The following is a 15,051-nucleotide window of genomic DNA, read 5'->3' on the forward strand; positions in this document are numbered from 1 at the left end:
TGCTGGAGACTGTACCCTAGCTCAACATTTCTGCCTCTGCCACGACCTGGACTGCCACAGCCCTGATGCCTGGAGTTGCCGGGGCCAGCAGCCTCCATGTTCTGCTTGTTAGAGACAAGCTCGTTAGACCTTGTCTGGCACATGGTGGTCCTTCTGTGCCATCAGTAGAGCGAAGTGGTCTCTAAAAGGCCCCTGGGTGTCTGAGTCTAGACAGGAGAGCCTGTGAGGTCATTGCTGGGCGTGTCGATGCTCAGCAGGCTCCCCTGAGCTATCCTGATTTCCTCTGAGCGCCAGGCTTGCCAGGAAGGCTGCAGGGAGGAGCTGGCTTTCTCTTGCTGTCCATACCTGGCCAGTAACTGAGCTCAGCTTAAGAGCAAGGTCCCCAGAGAGGATCTTTCCTGACCTACCCTATCCCCTCCAACACCATGTGACACTGAGGAGCCAGCCGGCTGACGCTGAGTCGGAGCGCCCGCCTGCAGCTTGGTAGCTCCAGCAGCGGCCAGAGCCTTGGTCTGGCCAGGACAGTTCCCTCCAAGGTACAGGGTGGAGCAGGGAGGACCAGAACGGTGAGCAGCCAGGGGACAAGGAAGAGCTCTGCGGCAGCCCAGGAGCTGGGTGTCCTCTGGGCAGTGGGGGAGGCGGCTGGGCGGGTGGGGGAGGGGCAGCTCCATCCTCTGACTTGGGCTGGGTCATCTGCCTTGCAGGCAGCCCTGGGCCACTCCAGAAGGGCAGCTGAGTTAAACAGCACTTCCTCCACCTGTGGTGAGGCTCCTGTCCTATCAGGTCCTTATATGTGCCATTGTGCCCCATGAGGATGGATCTTACTCCATGGAGAGTACAGAAGACTCAGGAGACAGTCACCTGGGCACTGTTCCTCCATCCTCACTGTCCCCAGCCAGAGCAGAGCCCGGGCAAGGAGGACTCGATGCCAATCTGTAGAAGCAGGGCCACACCTATGTCCTATGCCAACCTTCTGTGTTTCCAGGGGGAACCTCCCCATTTCTCCTCCATTGTTGTCTTCCCTTCCTCCCTCTTCATCCCCTCCCTTCTACCCACAGAGCTTGTAATCTCGTTCTTCCTCCCACCCAACCCTGAGACTCCCACCCCAACCTCCAGATGGACAAGTGACCCCATACACAGCCCCCACACAGGGTTCTAGTGGAAGAGGGACACTGGCCAGGCCTGGCTAAGCCTTGCCCTGCCTATCACCCCTAAATTGTTACTGTTGTTATCTTCCCCCTGGTGTGGCTACAGCTTTTGTTCTCAGTTCACCTCCCCACTTCCCTCCCTCTCCTCTTCCTCTCCCTTGCCAAGTGCTCTCTCCTCTTCCTTCCTTTCCAGGCTTTCCCTGGGGTCAGCAGGGCTGTGCCCTTCCTAGCCCCTGTCCCTAGCTGGCATTGAGGCCCTTGGTACACAGACAGGCCCCTTCAAGTACAGGCATAGGAACGCAACCCAGAAAAGGAGAGGAGAGCGCTTGCAGAGCCGTGGTGAGAATCTCAAGGTTAGCAAAGACCACCTGGTCCTTCAGAGTCCGAGCCTCCCCGGGGTCCTGGAACCAACTCAGTGCATGGCTGTGTGGAACTGAGTAGTTGAGAGGGGTCTTGTGTCAGGGGTCTCACCTCTGAATGTTCCCCCTTTTCCATGGCAACCCATTCAGGCTGCCTAGGTGTGGAAACACTGGCTAGCCCCATCAGTAAGAGCAGGTCCCTGGGCCTTTCACAGTGCCCCCCTCTGTGGAGCATGGGTTCAGGGGCTACCCAGCTGGTTGTCATGGGATGATAATACTTTAGAGAACCCAGCACCACTACCTAGACTCCACCCACCCCCACAGCACCACCAATACTCCCTCCCATTGCCCCACAGGTATCGCAATGCCTTGGGAGCTAGGATGGAACACATAGCTAGAAGTGGAGTCCTGATTCTCCACCTAGGGATTGACACGCTCTTGCCAAAGGAGACAAGAGGGCTAGCCACACAAAGACAGGAAGAAGACTCCAGCCAGTCTCCGGGGAGAGGCAAGGCCCTGCCTTAGCTCTCCAAAGCACAAGGAAAGGCTGAAGATAGTGTTGGGGACAGATGGCCACAGGTGGAAGGGTGGGACAGATGGCCATAGGTGCTGGGGTAGGACAGGGAACCGCTGGTGATGGGAGGGACGGCTAACCATGCTGGCAGGACGTGTGTTTTGCTGAGGTCTGGAGTTTGGCGGCCTCAGTGTCACAGACACAGCTGTGTTGGGTCAGGGTTGTGATCCTCTCCGGCCCCGCCCTCCAGCATGCAGTGAGCCACTGTCTCAGGCACAGAAGGCAGATGAGAACCCTGTCTAGCATCACCCTCAAACAAGTACCTCTTCCCCCTCAGGAAGGACGGGAGTACTGTCACAGGCTGCAGGCACGTGGCCAAGGGACGGTTGCTGGGTCTCCCTTGCCTACATGGGATGGCAGTCAGCAAGGGGGTCCAGAGCCCACAGGCAACACACCCTCATGGAATGCTCCAGAAAAGCCTAGAAGACTAAAGGTCTTTTCATGCTGATGACAAACACAAGGGGGCCTCCAGGTCCTCAGAGTTATGCCTCCAGCTCCCCTTCTCTCTGTACAAAGGGAGCCATCAAATCTGGGCTTCTCTTCCTCTCCCTGTGTTCCAGCCCCTCCAGGGGAAGCACAGAGCGAACAGTATTAGTAGACTCCTGGAACAGGGCTCTGGAAGACGGGCATTTCCACTTCATGCCTCAGACAGAGAGGGGGGTGATAAACAGAAATGGGCACCTCCTCCAGTGGGTGTCATCATTTCTGTCACCTGTGATTCCCTGGCTACTTGAGTCCTCAGACGTGGGCAGGGACAGGCTCAGATTCCTAAGTTAGTGTCCTTACGGTTGGTTGCAGGTGTGTCCGGAGAGAGAAAACGCAACACAGACTTCTGCAGCCTCTGCTGTGGTCACCTTCGCTCCACAATGTCACTGAGAGTGCACACACAGGCTCCCAGAACCCAGGAGGACCTGGCATTCAACCTGACCATCCTGGCCCTCACCGAGCTCCTAAGTCTGGGTGGGCTGCTGGGCAACGGGGTGGCCCTTTGGCTGCTCAACCAGAATGTCTACAGGAATCCCTTCTCCATCTATCTCTTGGATGTGGCCTGTGCTGACCTCATCTTCCTCTGTTGCCACATGGTCACCATCATCCCCGAGCTGCTGCCGGACCAGCTGAACTTCCCGGAATTCGTCCACATCAGCCTCCTCATGCTGCGATTCTTCTGCTACATCGTGGGCCTGAGCCTCCTGGCGGCCATCAGCACCGAGCAGTGCCTGGCCACTCTCTTCCCCGCCTGGTACCTGTGCCGCCGCCCACGGTACCTGACCACCTGTGTGTGCGCGCTCATCTGGGTGCTCTGCCTGCTGCTGGACCTGCTGCTGAGCGGGGCCTGCACCCAGTTCTTTGGCGCACCCAGCTACCACCTGTGCGGGATGCTGTGGCTGGTGGTGGCCGTTCTCCTGACTGCCCTGTGCTGCGCCATGTGTGTGACCAGCCTGATCCTGTTGCTGCGCGTGGAGTGTGGTCCAGAGAGGCACCAGCCCCGGGGCTTCCCCACCCTGGTCTTGCTAGCCATCCTCCTTTTCCTCTTCTGCGGCCTGCCCTTTGGCATTTTCTGGTTTTCCAAGAACCTGTCCTGGCACATTCCCCTCTACTTCTACCACTTCAGCTTCTTCATGGCGAGTGTGCACAGTGCGGCCAAGCCTGCTATCTACTTTTTCTTGGGCAGCACACCTGGCCAAAGGCTGCAGGAACCCCTCCGGCTAGTGCTCCAGCGGGCACTGGGGGATGAGGCTGAGCTGGGGGCTGGGAGAGAGGCTTCCCAAGGGGGACTTGTGGACATGACTGTCTAAGCCCGGTGGGTCACAACTGTAGCTCCAGCCCATGGGGGCCAGGGGAACTGCCTGGTATAGGTAAGAGCTGGGATCAGAACTCCATCAGTCAGATCTTGGAGGAACATCTTTGCTGATGACCCAGTCATGTGTGCCCTGGGAGGATGCTGGGAAGGGGCAGACAGAGGGTGATGTTTTGGCGGAGGGTCTGGGATTGTGCATATTAGGCAGAGCTCCAGGACCACCTCATGACAGCTGCTTCCACAGCCACCCTTCCCCCATGGCTACAGCAAGAAGAGATAGGCCAGTCATAGTGGTGGGTGCCTGTTCCTCCACTATCAGCATCCTCTTAGCTATAGAGTGTGGAATAAATGATGCTGAAATTGGATGATTGGTTAGGTATGAGGGAATAAGTGGCTCTGGAGTCCTCCATGGTTGAACTACAGCAAAAGACATCCTCCTGGCCCCATACCATAGCCAGAGATCAAAGCCTGTCAGGGACCAAGCAGAACTGGCACAGGCCTGCTAGCTCAGCTGTCTGACAAGCTGCAGTGGGGGGAGCAGGGTTGTAAAACCAAGGCCTGCCTGAGCTACATCTAGTTTCAGGGGAATCTGTCTCTCCCTCTTTTGGCTTCTGCAGTCAATTCATGGATGTGGTACACATACACATACACACACACACGTGCACACATGGGCATGTGCAATGAAAACAGAGTTCAAGCTTGTCTTAAGCTAAAGGGGACCCATCTCAGAAAGCAAAGCACAGAGGGGGATGTGTAGGAGAGAGAGCACTGGATGATGCCAACCTCACCCAAAACTTCAGACAAGTTGGTGGTCCTGGGTCTCAATCTCAAAGAGAAGCTCTCTGTGGGCAACAAGGCCCCTCTCAGCTCTGGCCACACCCAAAGCACCTTTGCCTAGCAGGACAGAGCTTCAGCATCCAGACTGCTCCTGCCTCCTTTCCTGCCCCCACATGCTACCTCCTCATTCCTACCCCATCCTGGACAGGATCTACTTAGCAGGGTTCCTCTGAGGAAGCAGCCTGGCTGCACCCCACAACAGATGGTTGAACTCCTGCCTGGCCAGGGGCACAGAGATGAATGGAAGCCCACCAATCCAGGGACAGGTGGCTGGGAGCCAGAGCTTGCCACCACCCATGTCACTGCACTAACGCCACCCTTACATTTCTGCTCCCTCACGGAACCTAGTCAGTTGATTTACACACACACAGTGTTTGGAGTTGTGTCCAGGATGTCCCAAGAGGATTTTATTACATCATCAACACTTCAGGCCCACCTCCAAGATGTGCTGGCCTCCTTTGACATCTGAGTGGGTGTAATTCTGACTTGGACCAGGCCCACAGATTGAGGGACATTTGGTCTCTGTCATGATTAAACTTGTACCCAAGTCTGGACAAGGATAGCAGAACCCTGCCTGGCATCCTGGAATTGACGACTCACCCCATTCAACTTGCGTTGGGATGCATCCTGCGTCATGATGTCTTCACCTCAGATGCTCTGGCAAGTCTAGATGAAGGGATTCCCAGAAGGCCAGGAGCTTTCAGGGGCTGGTCCTCCTCTTCCAAAGAAGTCCCTTCCATCCCCCATGAGGTCCTTCCCTGTCCACCTCCAGGACAGAATTCTCAACCTCGGTTCTTCAGCTTGGGGAACAGAGAGCGTGAAGGGAAGTAGCCTCTCCACAAACCCAGTTTTCGGCCTCTGGACTCCCACTTCTCCCCGGGGGAAAGTCCAAGCCAGCCTTCCAGGTGTCTCCCCAGCTATGCATTAGCCCAGAGCCTGTCCATGATGCTGGAAGGCCCTTCTGCGGCCCTGAAGTCCAGAGAGGCCCATGTCTGCTTAGGACAATCCTGAACATGGAACAGACTCTTTGTTGATCTCCGAGTTAGCTTCAGCTGTCAACTTGATGTAGTATGGAGTTATCTGAGGGAGTCTCAGGGAAATGTTTTGGTCAGGTTGGCCTGTGAGCATTTTCTTGATTGCTAATAGATGCGGCAGGGCTCAGCCCACTGTGAGCAGTACCACCCCTAGGCAAGTGGGTCTGGGTTATATAAAAAGCTAGCTAAACATGAGCCTGGGGGCACGTTGGTTCGTTAAGCTCCATGCTTCCTACCTCAGCACCTGCTTGAGTTCCTGCCCTGACCACCATCACCGTCACAGTGATGGACTGTGACCTGGAAGTCTAAGCTGAATAAACCTTTTCCTCCCCAAATTGTTTTTAGTCATGGTATTTATCAGAGCAACAAAAAGCAAACTAGTACATACATTTTCCGTCTTGTTGGACCAGAGCTGGCTGGAGTGTCATAGCCCACCCTAGGTGCCCATGTCTCTTACACACTCAGATCCCGTAGCCACCCCGGAGTACAGACATATCAGGGACTCTCGGGATACACCCTTCCTCCCAGATTGGTTTGGAACACTTCAAAATTCTCCTCTGGACTTCATGTGTAGTGGGCTTTTCCCAAAGATCCCCAAATGCATATATGAAACAGTCCACTCTACCACCCCTACGGTGTGTGTGTGTGTGTGTGTGTGTGTGTGTGTGTGTGTGTGTGTGTGTGAATGGCCTGGGCTGGTTGGCTGTTCTCTGGGCTCAGGTCTCCCTGTTTGAACTTCTTCCAAGAGACCATCCTATCTTTGCAGTCAGCTCCCATCCTGACCAAATCTCCCCTTCTGCCCTCAGAGCAACAAAAGCCTCAAAAAAGACCCCCAGCCAATTTTGACACCACCCTCACCTAGTGTGACCCTGAAGCCAGATTACCCAAGTTACCCTTCCCTGGGCCTCTAGGCAAAGTCAGACCTTGAGAGGCCCAGGTCCTAGGAGAACTGGTCAGGGGACCAGGCTAGCATCCATCGTAGCCTACCCACCGCAGGATCCAGGAACACAGGAGCTGCTTTGGAATACAGATTTCTCAGAAACAAGATGTCATTGTGATGTCACCACTGGGTCAGCCAGATATTCTTGGTAGCTATTGTAAGTCTGGTCTCTCCCACGGCCCATAGGGAGCACGGAGGAGCCCAGCCTATGTTTATAAGAACATAGCTTGATGAGCAGGGACAGCAATCTAGTGGTCAGTGGCCTGAGATAACACCCTAGTGCCCACTCCACCCTGCTGCATACTAATAGTGTTTCTCAGAAGACCTGTGAGGGTCTTGCTAGCCCACACCTCACCTATCTCTCATCTCAGAGGTCAGAAGGTGCTGCCAGACCACAGCCTTCTCTTCTGTCTCCTGTTGTTTCTAGGGTTGTGCATTTCACAGTTCCTTACTGCTCTGATCCTAGGTTCTAGTGCCCAGCCCCTCTGGTGCCTGCAGGGCCAGTCCCCAGAGAGGTCATGTGAGTCTCGGAGGTAGTGGGGTTCCACTTGCTTTCATGTTTCCACAACACTTGATGTGTGGTCACTAAGACGTATCAGGCCTGGCTCTTTCAATGAGTTAATGTTAAAATTTGGGGCCCATTAGTGATATCCTCAGGTATGGAGTCTGTGTGGGACTAGGGATCACACCGTGACAGGTGTGATGTTACATAACCTTCATCAGATGCCAGAGATGGAGAGGACCAAATAGAAGCCGCAGACCAGGGGATCATGCACCTATTGGTGAGAAGAAGTGGGTCCCTCTCAGCGTGCCACGTAGGGCCCCACCCAGGGAAAGAAGGACAGGAAGATCTCAGGTGGCCCCAGGCATCCCTTCACTTTAGCACCTCAGCTGTCCCTGTGTCCCTGGTCCTGTTTTGTTTCCATGCTGTCCTGGTATCTAGGGCTTCTCTGATGCTGAAAGACCCCTCCCAGAGCAAGCTAACTTCTAGAGACTCTCATGTACTGGTTCATGGTTACAAGGACAGGCCTGGATGCAGAGCCCATACTCCTCCTTCTTTATAGGGTTCTTATCCTCCTGTGGCCACTTCTTCCCTCAGCCAGGTCCTTAGATATTAGGATCAGGCTGGTCCACAAAAAAAAAAAAAAAAAAAAAAAAAAAAAAAAAAAAAAAAAAAAAAAATGGAGAACCAGCAAGGAGTAGCCAGGGAGTGGAAACAGAGTGGGCAAAGCCCCCAGTAGGTTATCTAACCTCAAGCAGAGAAAGCAGGGCTGCATGCTAAATGCTTCCAGTCTGCTGTATGGATGCCCTGAAATTAACAGGTATGGGCGGTTATTTGAATGCCACTCACCCCATGGCAGTAAGGAACGCAAGAAGCCTCAGAAGTGGGGTAATCATTGTTTGGCCATTGTTAGCAGCAGTTCAGCTGGCCATTGATGCCCAGCTGTCTAAGGATGAGGGTGAAGAACTAAAGGAGTTGTAGCTTGAAACATATAAGCATATTTACGTCCTTCTTATCCCCGAGACTTCCTGAGGGGAAACCACAGCTCCAAGTTAACAGCCCGAGTTTGCAGCTTTGGAGGTGGAGGATGGGCAGATAAGGCAGGCGCCAACTGTCAGCTCGGACTGAGTGGGATGCAGTGATCTGGAAACCTGGGAAGAGGGTAGAAAGGCGACCTAGAGACTGAAGGCACAGAAGGGCAGCAGCCTGTGAGCCGCACTCCTCTCTCCATGGTTACACCATGGGAAGCAGACTGGGGGGCACTCTGAAAGGAGGCTGCTCAGGACCCCAGTGCTGTCAAGTGGTTCAAGATAATAATCAAGGGGCAAGCTCCATGAATGTGAGGGCCAGGGAGTAAAGTGAGTGGCATTTCTCTGGCGGGACACAGAGCACCAGGGAATGAGTAAAGTCACTGGCCCCTGGGGATTTGTGCTTTGTTTGGTTTTGGTTATTATTATTATTATTATTGCATTCTTTAGTATCTCAGGTGAAGGATTCATGAACTTTTAGGAGGCAGCATCATGTTGCAGTGTCAAAAGGCTGGACCCATCTGATACATTCGACCCTTCAGATCTGAAGAATTCCGGCCCTTCTAGACTAGATCATCATGGCCTTGAGCGTGGCATCTGCCAGACAATCTAGCCAAAGCAGTGAACTCCAAATTCAGCCAGTGATCTCTCTAAAAAAAAGAATAAGGTGGGGTGATTGAGGAATACACCCAACATCGACCTCTGGCTTTCACATGCATGCCTATACACACACTCACATGGCACACATGCATGGTGCACATACACGACCCAGCAATAACAGGATTCTGCAGTAACCTACCGGCCTGGCATGGCACTTCTTCCCTGATCCTGTTCTGCTGGCTAGCACATGCAGCATGCTCCATCACGCTAGCCTAGCTGCAGTCATTCTGCTACCCGGCAGGGACACTGTCACCAGCGTCGTCTTCACATGGTGCTGGTTTGCCCTGACAAGTCTTGAGTGTGTCTTAACACCTGTACTTTGGCATTCCTGTAGGTCCTGTCTTCACAGAAGGCTGCCTATGGTGCCAGCATTTCCTGCGGTGCACACATCTCTGTGTACACTGAATGTGTACATGGTTTTTCCTTTCCAGATGTCTGAATCACCTTGTTGAATGTCTCCTCTCTGAGGACAAGATTGGAAAATTCTAGATAAAGAAATATGTCAGAAGCTCTGCATAAACAAACCACTCCGAGCATTAAGACTGATGTCAGTTGTTGGAATAAACGTTGAACAAATTCTTCAGACGCTGACCAAAGCCCTATGTTGAAACTCCAACTCCTTGCTGCTCATTGCCATTGCCAAACTCAGTCACTCACTATGACCCTCATCTTGATAGGCAGGACAAGGCGGCTTCCAAAATCAGACAGCCTTGTCTGGACAAACAGTTCCAGGAGGGAGAAACTGCAGGCTTGCACGTAGCCCTAGCCTTTGCATTCCCCAAACCTCCTATATGAATCCCAAGTTCCCCTTCTCCTTTGGGAAACACCCATTTCTAACTGTGTCTGCCCCATAATGTTTGAGATAAACTCTCCTGTCTGCTGAAGTCAAACTGGTCTCTTTGATTCTGCCTCATTAATCTAACATTTGGTGCTGAAACCAAGGAGAACACCGCCCCCAACCAGCCCTCTTTCTAGGACCTTTTGACTTTCTTACTGTCCTTGCCGACTCCAGGGAACTGTTATCTTGGGGGCACAGATGTCTGCCAGGCTCACTGTATAAGCTAAGCAGCCACCAGTCTACCTGGGACCTCTGGTCTTAGTGGCCTCTGCCTCCATGAGAAGTGAAAGTCCCATTGATGGGGCCTCTGGTTCTGGGGGTTTCATTGGTGTTCTATGTAAAGCTAGTTTGGGGCCTCAAGTAAACCTGGCAGGACCGCCCATCTCTTTCAGACAGTCATCTGTCAACTAACCTTTCTCCACCTTGTTCAGACCTGGGACTCTTTCCAGTGACCCTGAGTACCTGATGTCCACTGACAGCTCTGGCTCTGGTGACCGTGATCCTCTGGCACCTTTGCTGAGTCTGTTCAAGCCCACCTGACAGGTAGACCTGCCTGTCCATCACTCTCAGGAACTTCTCTCCTTCATCATCTCTCCTTCCCTCATAAAAATCAAACATTTCTCTCCTACCATGACTCTCTGTTTCGTTTTGACTTAGTGTGATCTCCAGATAAGAGGCAGTTCTCCATTTAACCAGACCACACACAGTCAAAACATTGGGACAAGGTAACCCATGGGACCTAACTCAGAGGCACCTAAGTTAGGTCTTGGGGGCTCATGGAAGCCTCCTTCTGTCTTGTCCTGAGACTTACTTGGTTAAAAATTCCAGGTGTTTTCTGTGACCCCCATGAGCTGTAGCGATGTTTTATTTGTATTTTAATAAATAAAGATTGCCTGAAGATCAGAGAGTAAAACAGTCACACTGGTCAGCACACACTTTTAAGTTAAAATGGATAAACGAATTATAGATGTTTGACTCTCTAAATACTTTCCCCCCTTCTTGGTTCTTGTTTCTAAAACAAAAAAAAATGTTCCCCATTCAAAGAAATTAATATCTTTGAAGCTCTCACTGGAAGAGAAACTTTCTTTATCTCAGGATCTGTAAGTCTATTGAGGATAGGGTTTAAAAAGCTATAAAATTCCAAGCAGAGAAAGCGTTAGTTTAAAATACGTAGCAAAAAAAAAAAAAAAAAAAGGTTACTACCTAAAGGTTTTAGGTGATCTCAATTTGCTACATGCCATGCATATAACTTGGATAGAGCTCTTGTTTAGAAAAATAGACACAGTAAGTAGGAAAAAGATTTAAACAAATGTAAAATATAAGGTTATAAAGTCAAGTCACAAGGGGTTTAAAGAAGTTATACAAGGCTTATGGAAAAGGGAACTTAAGGATGAAAAATGTCAGATGATTAAGATTTAGAAATTCACCTGTGGTGGTGGCACACGCCTTTAATCCCAGCACTTAAGAGGCAGAGACAGGTGGATCTCTATGAATTCCAGGACAGCCTTGTCTATATAGTGAGCTCCAGGACGGCCAGGGCTATATAGAAAAACCCTGTATTGAAACAACAACAACAGCAACAAAAAGATTTAGAAGTTCCAGCATGGTGGCACATTGCCTTTAACATTCATACTCAGGAGGCAGGAGTGAGCAGACATCAGAATTCCAGGCCAGCTTGGTCTACAGAGCGAGTTCCAGGACAGTCAGAACCACAAGAGAAAACAAAAAAAAAAAAAATTTTTTTAGAAATTCCTAAGGTTATAATGGTCTCTTCATGGTAGCAAAATCTGACTTAAAGATGTGTGTCTAATCACATCTTCTCTAACTTTGTTAAACTTTTCCTGGCCGGGGAAACTGGGTCATTAAAAACTATGATATTTTGTAAAAGTACACTAGAAAAGGGTCAGGAAAACCAGTTTCCCAGTCTCTCCAAGGACTGCATCTATGGTTTAAAGTTTATTTTGATACTAAAAGAACTTCAATTCAAAAAAAAATTTAAAGCTCAATCTTCATAGAGATATAAAAATTTGACTGCTTGAGTAAAATGGGTTAAATTTAAAACACACTTGAATGGCAGGACATCCACAGGCTCAAGTTGTGCCCATTCCCAACAGAGGGAGTTGTTAGGTCCTCATTACAGAAGACTGCATGGGGAATAAGGCCTGCGAGAACCCTGCTGCTCCTGTCTCCAGCTGTGCAGGCCTGGCCAGGAAAACCTCCTCATCTACATGAAGATGGTTTATTCCTTAGGTCTCACATGGCCGGGACGTGAATTCTCTTGCCCAGTGGAAGATCTTAGAGTCTACATCCTCATCCTAAATGTCTAACCAACACAGAGGCACATAGCAATTATTCCGCCCTCCATGTCTTCCTAACTGACATATGCGGATGCTGTAACCAGGGGGATTTGTACCTAAGCTACCACCTGACTGATACTGGACCTGCATGATAGTTCAATGGTCTATGAACTATCATACCCTGGCATTCAATTCTTCCTCTTAGAAAAAGCGAATTTCAGGGTCCACACCCTAATTACCCATGTTCCCTCATTAAAAGAGGGTGCCAGAGACCGCCATCAAACTCACAGTTTTGGGTAATTATTCAGATGACCCACGTGTTCACTCTGGGCTCTCCCAGAGGCTCCTTCCTCTGGTTGTGCTCTCCCTTTATCTATAAGAAGCCTCTCCTCCACCATACCTAGGCGCCGTCACATCCCTCCGTTTTATTTCTAGTTTTCATTCATCTGGTGCCAAAACCCAGAAGAGGCATAAATGAGTTCCCGCCTGAAGAACTTGGCCACTCTGAACCAAGTTGCTGATTTGGCTCTCCTAAAGTGTGTATGGATTATTGTTCCTGCTGGCTCCTGCCATCCATCCAATTCAACTCCAAATCCTAGAGCCCCCCTTCTCAGCTACTTCTCCCCTCCACGTGGTGTTCTAACCACTCCTCTCTCCTGTCTATGCTATAAATGTCAAATTTACTGTTTTCTTTACCCTGTAGTCAGACTGATCATTATCTTAAATATCACCATAGAACCTTCATCCAACAACAGATGGGAACAGAGGCAATGACCCACATCGGAGTTCTGGACTGAGCTCCCAAGAACCAGTTGAAGAGTGGAGGGAGTGAGAGTATGAGCAAGGAATTCATGACCATGAGGGGGTCATCCACTGAAACAGTTTGCCTGAGCTAATGGGAGCTCACTAACTCTAACTGGACAGGGAGTGAAGGAGCATGGGAACAACCAAGCCCCTCTGAAAGGGGCTGACAGCTAGGGCAGACTGAGGGGCCACTAATAGTGACACTGGGATGTGTCTCTTCTTGCATATATGGGCTTCATGGGATACTACTCTCTTTGGATGTAAACCTTGCTCAACCTAGATGTAGTAGGGAGGGCCTTGAACTATCCACAGGGTGGGGTGCATGGCACTCCCTTAGGGTTGGAGGGGTGGGGGGAAGGTCTGTGGAGGAAGAGGGAAGGGACTAAGAGAAGGGGAGGGAGTGGGAATTTGGTATTTTTTTTAAGTAATAAAAAAAATGTCTTTCCAATTCCTAAAGCCTTCTACACCTCCACAGCATCAGCCTGGGCACTTGTCTCACGTCGCAGTTCTGGCCTGCTACCCCTGTCTGGGGATCTCTACTAAAGACACTGTCTCCCTCTTCCCGCCCTCTCATCTCTTACAGCCCATAGGAACTGCTACACCCAGCAGTCCCACCATGCTGTTATATCTCCACTTCTGCCTGCAGTCCTGGGCTGTGGTGTCTCTGGGCGCTGGCCTCCTCTGACCTCCATGTGGGTACTCTACACTCTGTATGTATTTCTCTGGCTTCTGCAGCCTGCTACACCTCATGCGGGCATCTCCTTTTCTTCTTCTCACGTGGAGTTGGCTTTCTCTCACCTGTCGCAGGATCTGCTGCCTGGAATCCTTTGCCTTGTTTCCTCCACTTGGAGCTACCTGCTCTCTTTCTTTGTTTCTTCCCAGGCCTGGATGTTGCGGGTTTCCTCGTATCTTCCTGTAGGAACTGCTGTTCAGCCTGCAGTCTCACGCTACTATCTCTCCGCCTGAAATCCTCCCTATGGTCTGTGATCCTTTTCTTGCTCCCGCTGTTTCTCTACAATTTTCTGATGCTTCTCAACCCTGTTCCCTCTCCGTTCCCACCTGCAGCTTCCTTAAACCACCTACACTCTCTCTTAGCTTCCTCTTGGAGCTATAGAAACTCCCTCCAACGGAGTTTGGTTTTTGGTTTTTTTTTAATCCTTTCTGCTTCCTCCATGGATTCACGACAGCTTGGTCTCAGCACAGATCAGTGACCAAAAATTGATGCCCTTGATTCCAAATTCTCACAAGTTATAGCTGCCACTGCACGAACAAATGGTCCCCAAACTTCTCCTACCCAAACTCACTCTGCTCTACACTTCCAAGTCTTATCTCGAAGGTTCTACTTCCCACTCTTAAAAATTTCTACCTCTATGATATCTCCGCACTCTTCTCTCAAAAAATCTCTTAGGACTACGCTGTAAACTGTCTTAGAGAGTCCTTTGGGTGTAGTTTAAAACCTATAAACTCTGTAACAAAATTAGCTTTGTGTAACAGAAGGCTTATAATTAAAAATCTATACATGAGTATATATATATGATCCAACTCTTGTCTAGAATATATTGTATATGTAACTGAGATTCTTTACATTGTTGTCTAAATTTTCTAGAAGCCTGGTATTGAAGTTAACAAAGACATGAGTGGTTAGGTGTAAATCTCTAAGTCAGCTTTTGTTAATATGAATACACCTTTATAAATTTAAGGTTTTGTCATCACACAAAAATTCATGCCAATCCAACATATTTTGGAGACTTGCTGTTGTTTCTTAGTCTAAGGGAGATACAGTGATGAGAATGAAAAACTCTTGTTTAGGAAAATACATGTTTTTAAATAGCAACCATGTGGTTCTCCTCTATCTTGGCTGGGATGACCTCATCAAGATGGAAGCAAACCACATGACTGGCAGCCATTTTACCAAGGTTAAAGAGCGCACGTCATATGACTTCACTATCTTTTCTCTTTTCTTTTCTTTTCTTTTCTTTTCTTTTCTTTTACTACTTAAAAAAAATACCAATCCAAATTCCCACTTCCTCCCCTCCTCCCACGTGACTTCTTCCAGACCAGCCTGGTCTACAAGAGCTAATTCCAGGACAGGCTCCAAAGCTACAGAGAAACCCTGTCTTGAAAAACCAAAAATAAATAAATAAATAAATAGAACTTCTCAGTCCTACTGAACCCTCTTCTCAACATTATGTCTCCTTTTAGACTAAGGAAACAACAGCAAGTCTCCAAAAT

The 15,051-nt window shown here is 50.0% G+C and overlaps 1 protein-coding gene across 1 annotated transcript; it reads left to right on the forward strand.

The window, feature by feature from the left end:
• The first annotated feature begins 278 nt into the window (after nt 1-278).
• Mrgpre (MAS related GPR family member E) lies at nt 279-6,079 on the forward strand. The gene is made up of 2 exons (XM_048458524.3): nt 279-566; nt 2,880-6,079. Exon 2 carries the CDS (start codon nt 2,948-2,950, stop codon nt 3,875-3,877), a length of 930 nt encoding a protein of 309 aa, XP_048314481.1. The 5' UTR covers nt 279-566; nt 2,880-2,947; the 3' UTR covers nt 3,878-6,079.
• The last annotated feature ends 8,972 nt before the right edge of the window (nt 6,080-15,051 follow it).

The sequence above is a fragment of the Myodes glareolus genome, chromosome 7 (assembly GCF_982192425.1).
Source record: "Myodes glareolus chromosome 7, mMyoGla1.1, whole genome shotgun sequence".
Taxonomy (NCBI): Eukaryota; Metazoa; Chordata; class Mammalia; order Rodentia; family Cricetidae; genus Myodes; species Myodes glareolus.